We start from the raw sequence: 17,798 nt of genomic DNA, 5'->3' as shown, positions 1-17,798 counted from the left end.
GGCCCAGCACACAGAGAAGCAGATTAAGGAGTTTGAGAAACTTCACCAGTTTCTACAAGAGGAAGAGGAGCCAAGATAGCTGTTCTGAAAGAGGAAGAGAAGCAGAAGAGTCAGAAGATGAAGGAGAAGATTGAGCAGATGAACAGAGAGATATCATCACTTTCAGACACAATCAGAGCCATAGAGGGGGAGCTGAAAGATGAAGACATCTCATTCCTGCAGGTAAGGACGGCTCTCTCTCAGACATACATTATAAATTAACTCAAAGATGTATAGATAAATCAATAATATTGATGACTATATACTCTACTTTCCAGAACTTCAAGACCATGAAGGAAAGGTAAGTGATCTGCTTCTCGTCTCTCTCTTCTCTGTGGTTGTGAACCCAACCCTACAGACATTCTCACTCCTGAATGTTATTCCAGAGCCCAGTGCACAATGCCAGATCCACAGCTGGTGTCAGGGGGGCTGATAGACGTGGCCAAACACCTGGGAAACCTGAAGTTCCATACCCAAACAGTTCGAACTACTAATTTTGAAAATTACTCTCTCCAGAAATAAGTCTCTCACTGTTGCCACCTGCTACCGACCCCCCTCAGCTCCCAGCTGTGCCCTGGACACCATTTGTGAATTGATCTCCCCCCATCTAGCTTCAGAGTTTGTTCTGTTAGGTGACCTAAACTGGGATATGCTTAACACCCCAGCAGTCCTACAATCTAATCTAGATGCCCTCAATCTCACACAAATCATCAAGGAACCCACCAGGTACAACCCTAAATCTGCAAACAAGGGCACCCTCATAGACGTCATCCTGACCAACTGGCCCTCCAAATACACCTCCGCTGTCTTCAACCAGGATCTCAGCGATCACTGCCTCATTGCCTGTATCCGCTACGGAGCCGCAGTCAAACGACCACCCCTCATCACTGTCAAACGTTCCCTAAAACACTTCTGTGAGCAGGCCTTTCTAATCGACCTGGCCCGGGTATCCTGGAAGGACATTGACCTCATCCCGTCAGTTGAGGATGCCTGGTCATTCTTTAAAAGTAACTTCCTCACCATTTTAGATAAGCATGCTCCGTTCAAAAAATGCAGAACTAAGAACAGATATAGCCCTTGGTTCACTCCAGACCTGACTGCCCTCGACCAGCACAAAAATATCCTGTGGCGGACTGCAATAGCATTGAATAGTCCCCGCGATATGCAACTGTTCAGGGAAGTCAGGAACCAATACACGCAGTCAAGCTAAGGCCAGCTTCTTCAGGCAGAAGTTTGCATCCTGTAGCTCCAACTCCAAAAAGTTCTGGGACACTGTGAAGTCCATGGAGAACAAGAGCACCTCCTCCCAGCTGCCCACTGCACTGAGGCTAGGTAACACGGTCACCACCGATAAATCCATGATTATCGAAAACTTCAACAAGCATTTCTCAACAGCTGGCCATGCCTTCCGCCTGGGTACTCCAACCTCGGCCAACAGCTCCGCCCCCCCTGCAGCTACTCGCCCAAGCCTCTCCAAGTTCTCCTTTACCCAAATCCAGATAGCAGATGTTCTGAAAGAGCTGCAAAACCTGGACCCGTACAAATCAGCTGGGCTTGACAATCTGGACCCTCCATTTCTGAAACTATCCGCCGCCATTGTCGCAACCCCTATTACCAGCCTGTTCAACCTCTCTTTCATATCGTCTGAGATCCCCAAGGATTGGACAGCTGCCGCAGTCATCCTCCTCTTCAAAGGGGGAGACACCCTGGACCCAAACTGTTACAGACCTATATCCATCCTGCCCTGCCTATCTAAGGTCTTCGAAAGCCAAGTCAACAAACAGGTCACTGACCATCTCGAATCCCACCGTACCTTCTCCGCTGTGCAATCTGGTTTCCGAGCCGGTCACGGGTGCACCTCAGCCACGCTCAAGGTACTAAACGATATCATAACCGCCATCAATAAAAGACAGTACTGTGCAGCCGTCTTCATCGACCTTGCCAAGGCTTTCGACTCTGTCAATCACCATATTCTTATCGGCAGACTCAGTAGCCTCGGTTTTTCGGATGACTGCCTTGCCTGGTTCACCAATTACTTTGCAGACAGAGTTCAGTGTGTCAAATCGGAGGGCATGCTGTCCGGTCCTCTGGCAGTCTCTATGGGGGTGCCACAGGGTTCAATCCTCGGGCCGACTCTTTTCTCTGTATATATCAATGATGTTGCTCTTGCTACTCTGCTCTGATCCACCTCTACGCAGACGACACCATTCTATATACTTCCGGCCCGTCCTTGGACACTGTGCTATCTAACCTCCAAACGAGCTTCAATGCCATACAACACTCCTTCCGTGGCCTCCAACTGCTCTTAAACGCTAGTAAAACCAAATGCATGCTTTTCAATCGTTCGCTGCCTGACCAGCATCACCACCCTGGATGGTTCCGACCTTGAATATGTTGACATCTATAAGTACCTAGGTGTCTGGCTAGACTGTAAACTCTCCTTCCAGACTCATATCAAACATCTCCAATCGAAAATTAAATCAAGAGTCGGCTTTCTATTCCGCAACAAAGCCTCCTTCACTCACGCTGCCAAACTTACCCTAGTAAAACTGACTATCCTACCGATCCTCGACCTCGGCGATGTCATCTACAAAATTGCTTCCAACACTCTACTCAGCAAACTGGATGCAGTTTATCACAGTGCCATCCGTTTTGTCACTAAAGCACCTTATACCACCCACCACTGCGACTTGTATGCTCTAGTCGGCTGGCCCTCGCTACATATTCGTCGCCAGACTCACTGGCTCCAGGTCATCTACAAGTCCATGCTAGGTAAAGCTCCGCCTTATCTCAGTTCACTGGTCACGATGGCAACACCCATCCGTAGCATGCGCTCCAGCAGGTGTATCTCACTGATCATCCCTAAAGCCTAAAGCCAACACCTCATTTGGCCGCCTTTCATTCCAGTTCTCTGCTGCCTGTGACTGGAACGAATTGCAAAAATCGCCTGAAGTTGGAGACTTTTATCTCCCTCACCAATTTCAAACATCTGCTATCTGAGCAGCTAAACGATCGCTGCAGCTGTACATAGTCTATCGGTAAATAGCCCACCCATTTTTACCTACCTCATCCCCATACTGTTTTTATTTATTTACTTTTCTGCCCTTTTGCACACCGATATCTCTACCTGTACATGACCATCTGATCATTTATCACTCCAGTGTTAATCTGCAAAATTGTAATTATTCTCCTACCTCCTCATGCCTTTTGCACACAATGTACAGTGCCTTGCGAAAGTATTCGGCCCCCTTGAACTTTGCGACCTTTTGCCACATTTCAGGCTTCAAACATAAAGATGTAAAACTGTATTTTTTTGTGAAGAACAAGGAACACACCAGGCAGGTCCGAGATACTGTTGTGAAGAAGTTTAAAGCCGGATTTGGATACAAAAAGATTTCCCAAGATTTAAACATCCCAAGGAGCACTGTGCAAGCGATAATATTGAAATGGAAGGAGTATCAGACCACTGCAAATCTACCAAGACCTGGCCGTCCCTCTAAACTTTCAGCTCATACAAGGAGAAGACTGATCAGAGATGCAGCCAAGAGGCCCATGATCACTCTGGATGAACTGCAGAGATATACAGCTGAGGTGGGAGACTCTGTCCATAGGACAACAATCAGTCGTATATTGCACAAATCTGGCCTTTATGGAAGAGTGGCAAGAAGAAAGCCATTTCTTAAAGATATCCATAAAAAGTGTTGTTTAAAGTTTGCCACAAGCCACCTGGGAGACACACCAAAAATGTGGAAGAAGGTGCTCTGGTCAGATGAAACCAAAATTGAACTTTTTGGCAACAATGCAAAACGTTATGTTTGGCGTAAAAGCAACACAGCTGAACACACCATCCCCACTGTCAAACATGGTGGTGGCAGCATCATGGTTTGGGCCTGCTTTTCTTCAGCAGGGACAGGGAAGATGGTTAAAATTGATGGAAAGATGGATGGAGCCAAATACAGGACCATTCTGGAAGAAAACCTGATGGAGTCTGCAAAAGACCTGAGACTGGGACGGAGATTTGTCTTCCAACAAGACAATGATCCAAAACATAAAGCAAAATCTACAATGGAATGGTTCAAAAATAAACATATCCAGGTGTTAGAATGGCCAAGTCAAAGTCCAGACCTGAATCCAATCGAGAATCTGTGGAAAGAACTGAAAACTGCTGTTCACAAATGCTCTCCATCCAACCTCACTGAGCTCGAGCTGTTTTGCAAGGAGGAATGGGAAAAAATGTCAGTCTCTCGATGTGCAAAACTGATAGAGACATACCCCAAGCGACTTACAGCTGTAATCGCAGCAAAAGGTGGCGCTACAAAGTATTAACTAAAGGGGGCTGAATAATTTTGCACGCCCAATTTTTCAGTTTTTGATTTGTTAAAAAGGTTTGAAATATCCAGTAAATGTCGTTCCACTTCATGATTGTGTCCCACTTGTTGTTGATTCTTCACAAAAAAATACAGTTTTATATCTTTATGTTTGAAGCCTGAAATGTGGCAAAAGGTCGCAAAGTTCAAGGGGGCCGAATACTTTCGCAAGGCACTGTATATAGACTCCCCTTTTTTTTCTACTGTGTTATTGACTTGTTAATTGTTTACTCCATGTGTAACTCTGTGTTGTCTGTTCACACTGCTATGCTTTATCTTGGCCAGGTCGCAGTTGCAAATGAGAACTTGTTCTCAACTAGCCTACCTGGTTAAATAAAGGTGAAATAAAAAATAAAAAAAATAAAAAAGTTCAGAGTCTGGGAGAAGATGCAGGAGATCATCAAACACAGTGAGTACTGGATAGGAGAGGACATGATCTAGATTAATGTAAGATAGATTTAATTAAGTAGTCTGTTTTAAGTAGTATTCTTAGTGTATATGAAAAGAGACTACATGGTATAATGTGTGGAATATCTCTTTGTTCTGAAGCTCGTGTGATTCTGGACCCCAACACTGCATCCTCCTGTCTCTGTCTGTCTGATGATCTGACCAGTGTGAGTTGTAATGACCCAGAGCAGCAGCTCCCTGACAACCCAGAGAGATTCATGAAGTATGCAACTATTCTGGGCTCTAAGGGGTTCAGCTCAGGTAAACACAGCTGGGAGGTGGAGCTGGGGGATCATCCTATCTGGAACCTGGGAGTGGCTAAAGAGTCAACTGACAGGAAGGGGGAGGTGTGTATTTTACCAGAGTATGGAATCTGGTCTATACTGCAGAGGAGTGGTAAGTATACTAATGTAAAGGGAGAGACCCTCCTCCTGAAGAAGAAACCCCAGAGGATCAGAGTTCAGCTGGACTACGACCAGGGGGAGGTGTCCTTCTACAACTCCAAAGACATGACACTCATCTACACTCAAAGACACACTCACTGAGACTCTCTACCCGTACTTCACTTTTGGATCAGCTGGTGATGCCAAAAGCACTGGTGTACAGATCTGCCAATCAGAGGTGTCTCTGACAGTGATGTCATCCCAATGAGGTGTGTGTGCGCGCGTTTGTGTGTGCGTGCGTATGAGAGAAAGAAACATGAGTCAACTATACTCATATTTTTCTTCTAAATGTGCCTCATCAGCAACTTGCAGCATTTTTCCACAAATTCCCTCCCCAGGCTCACCATCTAGTCAGTGATAAACTAATATGGGCAGGGTCGTAACTACAGACGAGGACACCTACAGTAGGTCCAGACCTCTGACATGTTTTCTAATGAAACACTCAGTGAGGGTCTCAACTTACTGTTCAGAGTTAGAATAGTAGCAAGGTGACATTTAATTACTTCCTGCAGTTCTCCTCTTGTTATATGTCACTCACTGACGTTCACTCAATCCGCCCATGTCAGTTAAAAATGTTTTGATTGGTGAATTAGTCTAGTTAATCTAGCCAGTTATCTAAACTTGTTGAAAACATGGCTGAATTACTGACTGGGAACGCAAGTTATGTCCCCAGGGGCCCTGACCTCTAGGGGGCCCTGACCTCCAGGGGGCCCCATTGATTTTGTAGTCACTTTCACTCAGATATCATATTAACATAGCATCAGTCATTGCAAAATGTGTAGAATTGCAGGAAATTCCAGGGGGGGGGGGGTGTCATCGACCTGGATACCTCAGCTCCACTTCGTCTAGATGTCATCGACCTGGATATCTCAGCTCCACTTCGTCTAGATGTCATCGACCTGATTATCTCAGCTCCACATCAACCAGATGTCATCGACCTGATTATCTCAGCTCCACATCAACCAGATGTCATCGACCTGATTATCTCAGCTCCACTTCGTCCAGATGTCATCGAGTCTCACCACAGTGGACAGTGTTGTATCGTGAACTGTGACGAACAACCCTGACATTATACTGGAGGAGGAAGAACATCATGTCAAAGTAAAGTGCATGCACAGGAATGGTGTCAACAAGTTCTACTGGCCAAGCCCAAGAGATGATATCAACTGGTAACGGGATGACCAGATTGTTTGTCTGATATCAGAGCCGCTGCCAGTGAACAAAAGATCAGTTCAAATTTGTCACTGTACCTGGAAGTATTTGAAGGAGCACCTGACTGTGTGAAGTGGCAGATGTCAAATCAAATCAAATGTATTGGTCACATACACGTGTTTAGCAGATGTTATTGCGGGTGTAGTGAAATGCTTGTGCTTCTAGCTCCGACTGTGCAGTAATATCCAACAAGTAATATCTAACAGTTTCACAATATATACCCCAAAAAACACATAAATCTGAACTGGCTATGAGTGAAGAAGCTGTCAGTAACTAGAAAGCAATGGAGATTGTCTCAGAGATGATAAGAGATGGACACGACACAATAACATGGCAAAGACAAACACATCTGAAGATAAAGTGAAGAACAATAAAGGAAATATTCCATGAACATGTTTTACTGCAAACAACATGTTGGTATCAGTGTGGTTAGGAGAACAGTTTTAGTTTATGTTCAATGTTACTGTTTCTAATGTTCTAGTGGACATGTTTAATATATATGACAAAGTTGTGTTATGAAAGACTGGGCTTCATATTTTAGTCTTAAGCTTTGACCAATAACCCTCATTTAATTGTTCATATTAAATCAACCCATTTTATGAAATCTGAAATGATTTGTAATTAAAAAATATTACTAATAAATTGATCAAATTTGTTTGAAATAATCTTATGTTTGTCATTGGTTTCACATTGCGTCACTGGTGTTACATTGTGTCACTGGTGTTACATTGCGTCACTGGTGTTACATTGCGTCACTGGTGTTACATTGCGTCACTGGTGTTACATTGCGTCACTGGTGTTACATTGTGTCACTGGTGTTACATTGTGTCACTGGTGTTACATTGTGTCACTGGTGTTACATTGCGTCACTGGTGTTACATTGCGTCACTGGTGTTACATTGCGTCACTGGTGTTACATTGTGTCACTGGTGTTACATTGCGTCACTGGTGTTACATTGTGTCACTGGTGTTACATTGTGTCACTGGTGTTACATTGTGTCACTGGTGTTACATTACATCACTGGTGTTACATTGCGTCACTGGTGTTACATTGCGTCACTGGTGTTACATTGCGTCACTGGTGTTACATTGCGTCACTGGTGTTACATTGCGTCACTGGTGTTACATTGTGTCACTGGTGTTACATTGCGTCACTGGTGTTACATTGCGTCACTGGTGTTACATTGCGTCACTGGTGTTACATTGCGTCACTGGTGTTACATTGCGTCACTGGTGTTACATTGCGTCACTGGTGTTACATTGCGTCACTGGTGTTACATTGCGTCACTGGTGTTACATTGCGTCACTGGTGTTACATTGCGTCACTGGTGTTACATTGCGTCACTGGTGTTACATTGCGTCACTGGTGTTACATTGCGTCACTGGTGTTACATTGCGTCACTGGTGTTACATTGTGTCACTGGTGTTACATTTTGTCACTGGTGTTACATTACGTCACTGGTGTTACATTGCGTCACTGGTGTTACATTATAGCATTGGTGTTCAGGCATCAGAGTTGCTCAATTTAATTGAATATGTTTTTTTGTATCTACCTAACTGTTGCTACATTCATTAGTCAACATTTTAAGGATATGATCATTCAATTTTGATGACTCAACCTCAATTATTTCTAATGTTACAACAAAAAAACAACAGTATGAATTGAACTTTACTCATTACTAATCCAAACAATTTATTAGTATTATCATTAACCTTTTCTGTCTTTGATTATATGTGCAAATTAAACACTGAAATTACATTATAGAAAGCCTGAATTGTCATCTATAATGTAGGTAACACCAGTGACAGAAAGGCAGCAAAATCATATTTTCTTTGTAATGTAGTAAAAATATAAACTGTAATTAATGTTGATTTATAATGTTAAGCGGTTTACTATTCAACTATTAGTTTTGATTTTTACAAGTTAGCTGTTCAAAAAGCCACCATTCTCAATGAATGACCCGTGTGCATTCCATTCACAGCTCTGTGAGGGAGTGGAGGGAGAAGAGAGAAGGACAGAGAGAGACACCCTCATTTCTCCCTCAACACCACCCTCTCTACCTTGTAATCAGGACCCCACTGACACTTTAGCTGGGCCAGATGGAGTCTCTCTCTCTACGATGTGTGGTGTCTGACTGGCTAGGACTGGGAAGGACAGAGCACACACTCTCTTCTTTTGCACAGTACCCCTCTCTCAACTCCCTCCATCTATCTCTCTCATTTTCTCCCCCTCTCTCTGTCAGACAGAGATTAGGGTGTCAGGGACATTCAGGTTCTGTTGTAGTGTTGGTGTTGGGATGGTTTCACCACAGAGCAGGAAGAGATGAAGTGGAGGGTTAGACACAGTGAGCTGTGCAGAGTCAGGGTAAATTGACCCAAGCCGGTGGTGTATTTAAACCAGAAGTGTTAATTTCATTGTGTGGAGAGAGGTTGGAGACTAACCTCCTAGCCACCACTAAGGACTTCAACAGTCCACCAATGTCCAAGTCCTTGTTTGGTGATGTCATAAATGTAAGGGTTCTGAAGGGAGGTGTTGTGTGAGGAGGGAGGGAGGAGAGGAAGGGGAGGCGTGGAGTCAGGGGTCTGCTATTAGTAGATCCTAGTGATGGATGACTGCTGTGTGTGTAGGAGAGAGAGAGACTCTTTTTCATTCTGCTCTTTCCCCATTCCCCCCATCATCAGACAAGCAGAGTAGAGCAGGACAGAGAGAGACGTGAGCCAACAAGTGCAGAACAGAACAACTCCACAAAGAGAAGAGAGAGGAGGATAGTTCCCTTTGCAAGGACAGAACAAGAGAAGATAATCAAGCCTTTCAGAAAACACCAACAGGAGAAGAAATATGAGACTGCAGCACATTTAAATCCTCTAACCTTCTTTGCTCACCAACTGAGGACTTATTTGTAGCCCCTTTTTATGTTGGAACAGTTAGATTTCTTTCTCATTCTTCAAGAGGCTACACACTGATTGTAGAAAACCTTCACTGTGTAGTAGGACTTTCGGATTTTGAAGAGAGAATGAGAAAGAGGGAGAAAGAAAGAGAAAAGAAGGCTTTTTGGAGCCAGGTTTTTAGAAGCGGGAGGCCGCAGTGGTGGAGATCATGCCCGGGAGAGGAGCTTGTTCTGGGGCAGGCATGGGGAAGTTGCCTGGTAAAGATTGAACATTTACAAAGTAGGTGCACACAGGCAGAGGGAAAAAGAGGTGACAGACAGTGACACATGTAATACCGCCTTGCATGCTCTTCCCTTCATCTAGCTTATCGAGTGTGTAATCATTAGTCCAACAGTTGCAAATGAGAGTTTCTATTGGATAAATTCAGGTATGTTTATTCCCGTTTTGTTCCTGGTCAGACGTAAACACAGTTCACATTCATATCAGCCACGTTGTATTCCTTCTTGCATAATAATAAAATAAATAAATAAAAGTGAAGTCCTCTGTCATTGGCCCTGTTTGTTCTTGGGTGCAGGTTAAACAGGTATTCCCAGGTTCACAGTAAACTCCACCCCCGAGTCACATGATGACTGAAGTTCATCTCAGTGCTGTAACTTTAATAACTCTCCAGGACTCATGTCTGTCTGACACACAACAACACTGGGATTTTATTTAGATTGTTCTGAAATATCAGGGTAATAAACCAACCAATACAAGGTAATATCATCAAGACTGAACTTTACATGCATCTTCACTTGCTTTGAATATTGTTTCCCTTCAAGAGAGGACATTTTAAAAGTGAAAGTGAAAGTAACTTTCAGATATCATACCAGGACAGGGAGTGACACCGTGTGAGAAAATGGCTTCTAGTTCGTCTCTCCCAGAGGAGGATTTCTCCTGTACGGTGTGCCTTGACATCTTTAAGGATCCTGTCATCTTGTCATGCAGCCACAGCTTCTGCCAAGCCTGTCTAAAGGAATGCTGGAAAGACAAGGAATCTCTGTCATGTCCACTTTGCAGGAGACGATCGTCTAAGGATCATCCCCCTATAAACCTTTCTCTAAAGAACCTGTGTGAGGCCTTACGGGAAAGGAGACAGACAGATCCAACCACAGGGTCCAAGGTGCTCTGCAGTCAACACAGTGAGAAACTCAGTCTGTTCTGTCTGGAGGATAAAGAGCCCATCTGTTTGGTGTGTCAGGTCTCAAGGAAACATAAAAATCATGACTGCATCCCTGTAGATGAGGCTGTACAGGATCACAAGGTAGGAGGAAGATTCTGATAGAAAATATGTGATACAGCAATACTCAAACTATGGAACATGAAGTTATGAATGTTTTATTAATGAGTCATTTAGATAATAGATAGATGTTCTACACATTGTGTTGACTGAATAATTGTGAATTTCAGATTCTGATACATAATAAATCACTGTTTGGTATGAAATTGAAGTGTGAGATCCTGAGTGAAACGTATAGTGTATCTCTGACCATGAAACTTAAAACAAATGTCTCTGCAGTGATAGAGATATACTGTACAGTTACAGGTTTACTTTCATTGTCATGAATGAAAGATGAATCTTTCCCTGGAGGCAGAACTGAGTGATTTCCACTAGATGAGCCAGCTGCAATGGCAAAATTGGCTATGTTTTAAAAATTAATTAAAATAAACATTTGATTTTTGGTCTTAGTTTGAGGTTAAGGTTAGGCATTATAGTCAGCAGTGTGGTTAAGGTTAGACATTAGAGTATTCAGTGTGGTTAAGGTTAGGGTTAGGTTTAAAATCAGATTTTATGACGTTGTGGCTGTGCCAGCTAGTGACCACTCCGTAGAGCTGCCTCCAGAACACGATTCATGACATAAAAACGTTAAGTTGCTGTGAAGACACGTTCTCTCCTATAAAGAGAGTCCAGGGGTTGTCTCCTCAGTGAGGTTCTGTCTCATTCCAGGAGGAACTCCAGACTGACCTGATGCCCTTACAGGAGAAGCTGAAGGTCTTTAATAAAGTTAAACAAACCTGTGATCAAACAGCAGTGCACATTAAGGTTTGTATAAATTATGTAAAGTTACAATAGTTCAGCAGGTATTGTTTCAATTGTAGTCTACATGTAGGATTTAATTCTGATAATAATTGTAGAATGATGTATTCTTCTCACTGTCTCCAGAGCCAGGCCCAGCACACAGAGAAGCAGATTAAGGAGGAGTTTGAGAAACTTCACCAGTTTCTACGAGAGGAAGAGGAGGCCAGGATAGCTGCTCTGAAAGAGGAAGAGAAGCAGAAGAGTCAGAAGATGAAGGAGAAGATTGAGCAGATGAACAGAGAGATATCATCACTTTCAGACACAATCAGAGCCATAGAGGGGGAGCTGAAAGATGAAGACATCTCATTCCTGCAGGTAAGGACGGCTCTCTCTCAGACATACATTATAAATGAACTCAAAGATGTATTGATGAATCAATGATATTGATGACTATATACTCTACTTTACAGAACTTCAAGACCATGAAGGTAAGGTAAGTGATCTGCTACTCGTCTCTCTTCTCTGTGGTTGTGAACCCAACCCCACAGACGTTCTGACTCCTGAATGTTATTCCAGAGCCCAGTGCACAATGCCAGATCCACAGCTGGTGTCAGTGGGGCTGATAGACGTGGCCAAACACCTGGGAAACCTGAAGTTCAGAGTCTGGGAGAAGATGAAGGAGATCATCAAACACAGTGAGTACTGGATAGGAGAGGACATGATCTAGAATAATGTAAGATAGATTTAATTAAGTACTCTATTTTAAGTAGTATTGTTAGTGTATATGAAAAGAGACTACATGGTATAATGTATGGAATATCTCTTTGTTCTGAAGCTCCTGTGATTCTGGACCCCAACACTGCATTCTCCTGTCTCTCTCTGTCTGATGATCTGACCAGTGTGAGTCGAACTGGCCCAAAGCAGCAGCTCCCTGACAACCCAGAGAGATTCATGAAGTATCAAAATGTTCTGGGCTCTAAGGGGTTCAGCTCAGGTAAACACAGCTGGGAGGTGGAGGTTGGGGATCATCCTCACTGGAACCTGGGCGTGGCTAAAGAATCAGCTGACAGGAAGGGGGAGCGGCATGCATCACCAGAGTATGGAATCTGGGCCATACTGCAGAGGAGTGGTAAGTATACTAATGGAAAGGGAGAGACCCTCCTCCTGAAGAAGAAACCCCAGAGGATCAGAGTTCAGCTGGACTACGACCAGGGGGAGGTGTCCTTCTACGACTCCAAAGACATGACACTCATCTACACTCATAAATACACATTCACTGAGACTCTCCACCCGTACTTCTCTATTGGATCAGCTGTTGATGCCAAAAACACTGGTGTTCAGATCTGCCAATCAGAGGTGTCTCTGACAGTGATATCATCCCAATGAGGTTATGTGTGTGTGTGTGTTGTTGTTGGTGAAATTACTAGATTATGTTATAATACTGTTATTGTATCAAATGGTTGTTTTCTGGAGTAGAATGGTGTTTTTAGAACACTCATCTGTGGTCTTCTGAGTTGGACCTCTGGGACTTAATGCTGACAGTAGATTTACCATCCATTCATGTGAGGGAGATTGCTCCGGTTTGACTGGAAGGTACCAGGGAGAGATGGCTCGGGTATAGATACTTATGAGAGGAACCCTGTTTTGGGGACCAGACCCTGGTTTACTCACAATGAGAACAGTCTTTACAGCAGATACTGTCTGCTGTGAATTATTAATTAATTTAATATGAATCCTAACCTTGTGGCCCATTCCACACATCTGTTGTTTATCATGTAGACTAAGGGGGTGTATCTTTGCTATAAAAGGTATTTGTATCCTTTGTCTCAGGGCTCTCAACCCAACAGTCACCATGTTGGGTCGACCAGCCATCGTTATTGCTCTGTGCTTTCCTTATTACAAGTTTATAATAAAGTCATATCCTTATTGATGATTGACCTTGTCTCTCCTCATTATTGATTAGAATGTCCACTGCATTGTGTGTGTGTGTGTGTGTGTGTGTGTGTGTGTGTGTGTGTGTGTGTGTGTGTGTGTGTGTGTGTGTGTGTGTGTGTGTGTGTGTGTGTGTGTGTGTGTACCTTATCAGCAACTTGCAGCCTTTTCCCACAAATGTTCTGTCCCCCTCCTGGGCTCACCATCTAGTCAGTGATGAAGTAATATGGGCAGGGCAGTAACTACATATGAGGACACCTCCAGTCGATCCAGACCTCTGACATGTTTTCTAATGAAACACTCAACTTACTAAACAAATGCAGTAAATGTATAGTAATGTAAAATAACCTACAACATCTGACCTCCCTCCTCCTCCCTGCCCTGACCTCTGGGGGGCCCCATTGATTATGTTAGTCACTCTCACTCAGATTATCATTAGTAACGTGGCATGAGTCATAATTAACATGTGTAGATCAACTGAAATTGAAGCAGGAGACTGGTGACTCCAGGACCTAGAAACACATTGGACAGAGAGGAGAAAGACAACATCAGCTTTAGTGGTCAGTACTATACACCACTACACCTCTAAATAGATAACCCTTTGTGTAGAGGGGTCAGTATTATACACCTCTCCATAGATAACCCTGTGTGTAGAGGGGTCAGTACTATACACCACTACACTTCTAGATAGATAACCCTGTGTGCAAAGGGGTCAGTACTATACACCTCTCCATAGATAACCCTGTGTGTAAAGGGGTCAGTATTATACACCACTCCATAGATAACCCTGTGTGTAGAGGGGTCAGTACCATACACCTCTCCATAGATAACCCTGTGTGTAGAGGGGTCAGTACTATACACCTCTAAATAGATAACCCTGTGTGTAGAGGGGTCAGTACTATACACCTCTCCATAGATAACCCTGTGTGTAGAGGGGTCAGTACTATATACCTCTCCATAGATAACCCTGTGTGTAGAGGGGTCAGTACTGTACACCTCTCCATAGATATCCCTGTGTAAAGGGTTCAGTACTATGCACCTCTCCATAGATAACCCTGTGTGTAGAGGGGTCAGTACTCTACACCTCTCCATAGATAACCCTGTGTGTAGAGGGGTCAGTACTATACACCTCTCCATAGATAACCCTGTGTGTAAAAGGGTCAGTACTATACACCTCTAAATAGATATCCCTGTGTGTAGAGGGGTCACTCCTATAAACCACTACACCTCTCCATAGATAACCCTGTGTGTAGAGGGGTCAGTACTATTCACCTCTCCATAGATAACCCCGTGTTTAGAGGGGTCAGTACTATACACCTCTCCATAGATAACCCTGTGTGTAGAGGGGTCAGTACTATTCACCTCTCCATAGATAACCCTGTGTGTAGAGGGGTCAGTACTATTCACCTCTCCATAGATAACCCTGTGAGTAGAGGGGTCAGTATTATACACCTCTCAATAGATAACCCTGTGTGTAAATGGGTCAGTACTATACACCTCTAAATAGATATCCCTGTGTGTAGAGGGGTCACTCCTATAAACCACTACACCTCTCCATAGATAACCCTGTGTGTAGAGGGGTCAGTACTGTACACCTCTCCATAGATAACCCTGTGTGTAGAGGGGTCAGTATTATACACCACTACACCTCTCCATAGATAACCCTGTGTGTAGAGGGGTCAGTACCGTACACCTCTCCATAGATAACCCTGTGTGTAGAGGGGTCAGTACCATACACCTCTCCATAGATAACCCTGTGTGTAGATTGGTCAGTACTATACACCTCTCCATAGATAACCCTGTGTGTAGATTGGTCAGTACTATACACCTCTCCATAGATAACCCTGTGTGTAGAGGGGTCAGTACTATACACCTCTCAATAGATAACCCTGTGTGTAGAGGGGTCACTCCTATAAACCACTACACCTCTCCATAGATAACCCTGTGTGTAGAGGGGTCAGTACTATACACCTCTAAATAGATATCCCTGTGTGTAGAGGGGTCACTCCTATAAACCACTACACCTCTCCATAGATAACCCTGTGTGTAGAGGGGTCAGTACTGTACACCTCTCCATAGATAACCCTGTGTGTAGAGGGGTCAGTATTATACACCTCTCCATAGATAACCCTGTGTGTAGAGGGGTCACTCCTACAAACCACTACACCTCTCCATAGATATCCCTGTGTGTAGAGGGGTCACTCCTATAAACCACTACACCTCTCCATAGATAACCCTGTGTGTAGAGGGGTCAGTACTGTACACCTCTCCATAGATAACCCTGCGTGTAGAGGGGTCAGTACTATAAACCACTACACCTGTCCTTAGATAACCCTGTGTACCTAAGTATGATTCCCAATCAGAGACAAAGATAGACAGCTGTCCCTGATTGAGAACAATACCCGGCCAAAACATAGAAATAAAGAAACATAGAAAACAAAACATAGAATTCCCACCCCACATCACATCCTGACATTACCAAATAGAGACATAAAACGTCTCTTTAAGGTCAGGGAGTGATAACATGATTCACAGCTATAAACCAGCATGATTCACAGCTATAAACCAACATGATGCACAGCTATAACCCAGCATGATTCACAGCTATAAACCAGCATGATTCACAGCAATAAACCAGCATGATTCACAGCTATAACCCAGCATGATTCACAGCTATAAACCAACATGATGCACAGCTATAACCCAGCATGATTCACAGCTATAAACCAGCATGATTCACAGCTCTAAACCAACATGATTCACAGCTCTAAACCAACATGATTCACAGCTATAAACCAGCATGATTCACAGCTCTAAACCAACATGATTCACAGCTATAAGCCAACATGATTCACAGCTATAAACCAGCATGATTCACAGCTATAAGCCAGCATGATTCACAGCTATAACCCAGCATGATTCACAGCTATAACCCAGCATGATTCACAGCTATAACCCAGCATGATTCACAGCTATAACCCAGCATGATTCACAGCTATAACCCAGCCTGATTCATAGCTATAAACCAGCATGATTCACAGCTATAACCCAGCATGATTCACAGCTATAACCCAGCATGATTCACAGCTATAAACCAGCATGATTCACAGCTATAACCCAGCATGATTCACAGCTCTAACCCAGCATGATTCACAGCTATAACCCAGCATGATTCACAGCTATAACCCAGCATGATTCATAGCTATAAACCAGCATGATTCACAGCTATAACCCAGCATGATTCACAGCTATAACCCAGCATGATTCACAGCTATAAACCAGCATGATTCACAGCTATAACCCAGCATGATTCACAGCTATATCCCAGCATGATTCACAGCTATAACCCAGCATGATTCACAGCTATAAACCAGCATGATTCACAGCTATAAACCAGCATGATTCACAGCTATAACCCAGCATGATTCACAGCTATAACCCAGCATGATTCACAGCTATAACCCAGCATGATTCACAGCTATAACCCAGCATGATTCACAGCTATAAACCAGCATGATTCACAGCTATAAACCAGCATGATTCACAGCTATAACCCAGCATGATTCACAGCTATAACCCAGCATGATTCACAGCTATAGCCCAGCATGATTCACAGCTATAAACCAGCATGATTCACAGCTATAACCCAGCATGATTCACAGCTATAACCCAGCATGATTCACAGCTATAACCCAGCATGATTCACAGCTATAAACCAGCATGATTCACAGCTATAAACCAGCATGATTCACAGCTATAAGCCAGCATGATTCACAGCTATAACCCAGCATGATTCACAGCTATAAACCAGCATGATTCACAGTGGGTGACAGCGTCTTTCTCCTCATTACTACTACGATAATAATGATAGAATATGTTACTAATACCGTCATTTATCAGACACTTTATCCATCCAGAGTGACATAACCACTACACCACAATGCAAAATATTATAAAACCTTCAACAATTATATTGATAAATACTTATTATCATTTCATTACTGTTTCAACATTGTAATCACATAATATGGTTTCCTTTTGATAGATATGGCGAAATTAAGTCCTGCTGAGAAGCAAAGACTCTACAAATAGCACAAGGATGCTGACCCACACCGCAGAGCAGCCTACCTTAAACAAAAACACCAGACTTATTTGAAGGATTGAAAGAGTCAAAAAAGAAAGAGAGTGAAGGATCTAATAGAAAGGGGAAAAAGACAGGAGATGGATGGAAAGATGGAAATGGAGGCTCAGACAGGCAATACACAGAGAGAGATTGAGAGCAGGAATGACAGTGTTGACTCCCAGCAAGACATGCTTTTGTTTACCTGGCCACTGTTTCAAATGATAATTTGTTTGCATTTGTGGCACAAAACCAAAGCATTGATTGCTGTCATTCATTGTCCATAGACT

At 43.4% G+C, this 17,798-nt stretch overlaps 1 protein-coding gene, 1 long non-coding RNA gene and 1 pseudogene across 2 annotated transcripts; 2 read left to right on the top strand and 1 right to left on the bottom strand.

Moving 5' to 3' along the window:
* Positions 1-54: 54 nt before the first annotated feature.
* LOC110499360 lies at positions 55-7,094 on the top strand (annotated as a pseudogene).
* Positions 7,095-9,102: 2,008 nt separating this feature from the next.
* Positions 9,103-13,383, top strand: LOC110499358 (tripartite motif-containing protein 35-like). The gene is made up of 7 exons (XM_021576442.2): positions 9,103-10,153; positions 10,270-10,700; positions 11,385-11,480; positions 11,601-11,831; positions 11,927-11,949; positions 12,033-12,151; positions 12,292-13,383. Exons 2-7 carry the CDS (start codon positions 10,296-10,298, stop codon positions 12,840-12,842), a joined length of 1,425 nt encoding a protein of 474 aa, XP_021432117.2. The 5' UTR covers positions 9,103-10,153; positions 10,270-10,295; the 3' UTR covers positions 12,843-13,383.
* Positions 13,384-14,848: 1,465 nt separating this feature from the next.
* Positions 14,849-15,530, bottom strand: LOC118942063. Its single transcript, XR_005037983.1, has 4 exons — positions 15,413-15,530; positions 15,315-15,359; positions 14,939-15,261; positions 14,849-14,885 (listed from the first exon to the last, which is right to left on the bottom strand). It is a non-coding gene; the product is annotated as an uncharacterized LOC118942063 (long non-coding RNA).
* Positions 15,531-17,798: the final 2,268 nt, after the last annotated feature.

The sequence above is a fragment of the Oncorhynchus mykiss genome, chromosome 20 (assembly GCF_013265735.2).
Source record: "Oncorhynchus mykiss isolate Arlee chromosome 20, USDA_OmykA_1.1, whole genome shotgun sequence".
Classification (NCBI taxonomy): Eukaryota; Metazoa; Chordata; class Actinopteri; order Salmoniformes; family Salmonidae; genus Oncorhynchus; species Oncorhynchus mykiss.
This window is presented reverse-complemented; position numbering and strand designations above follow the sequence as displayed.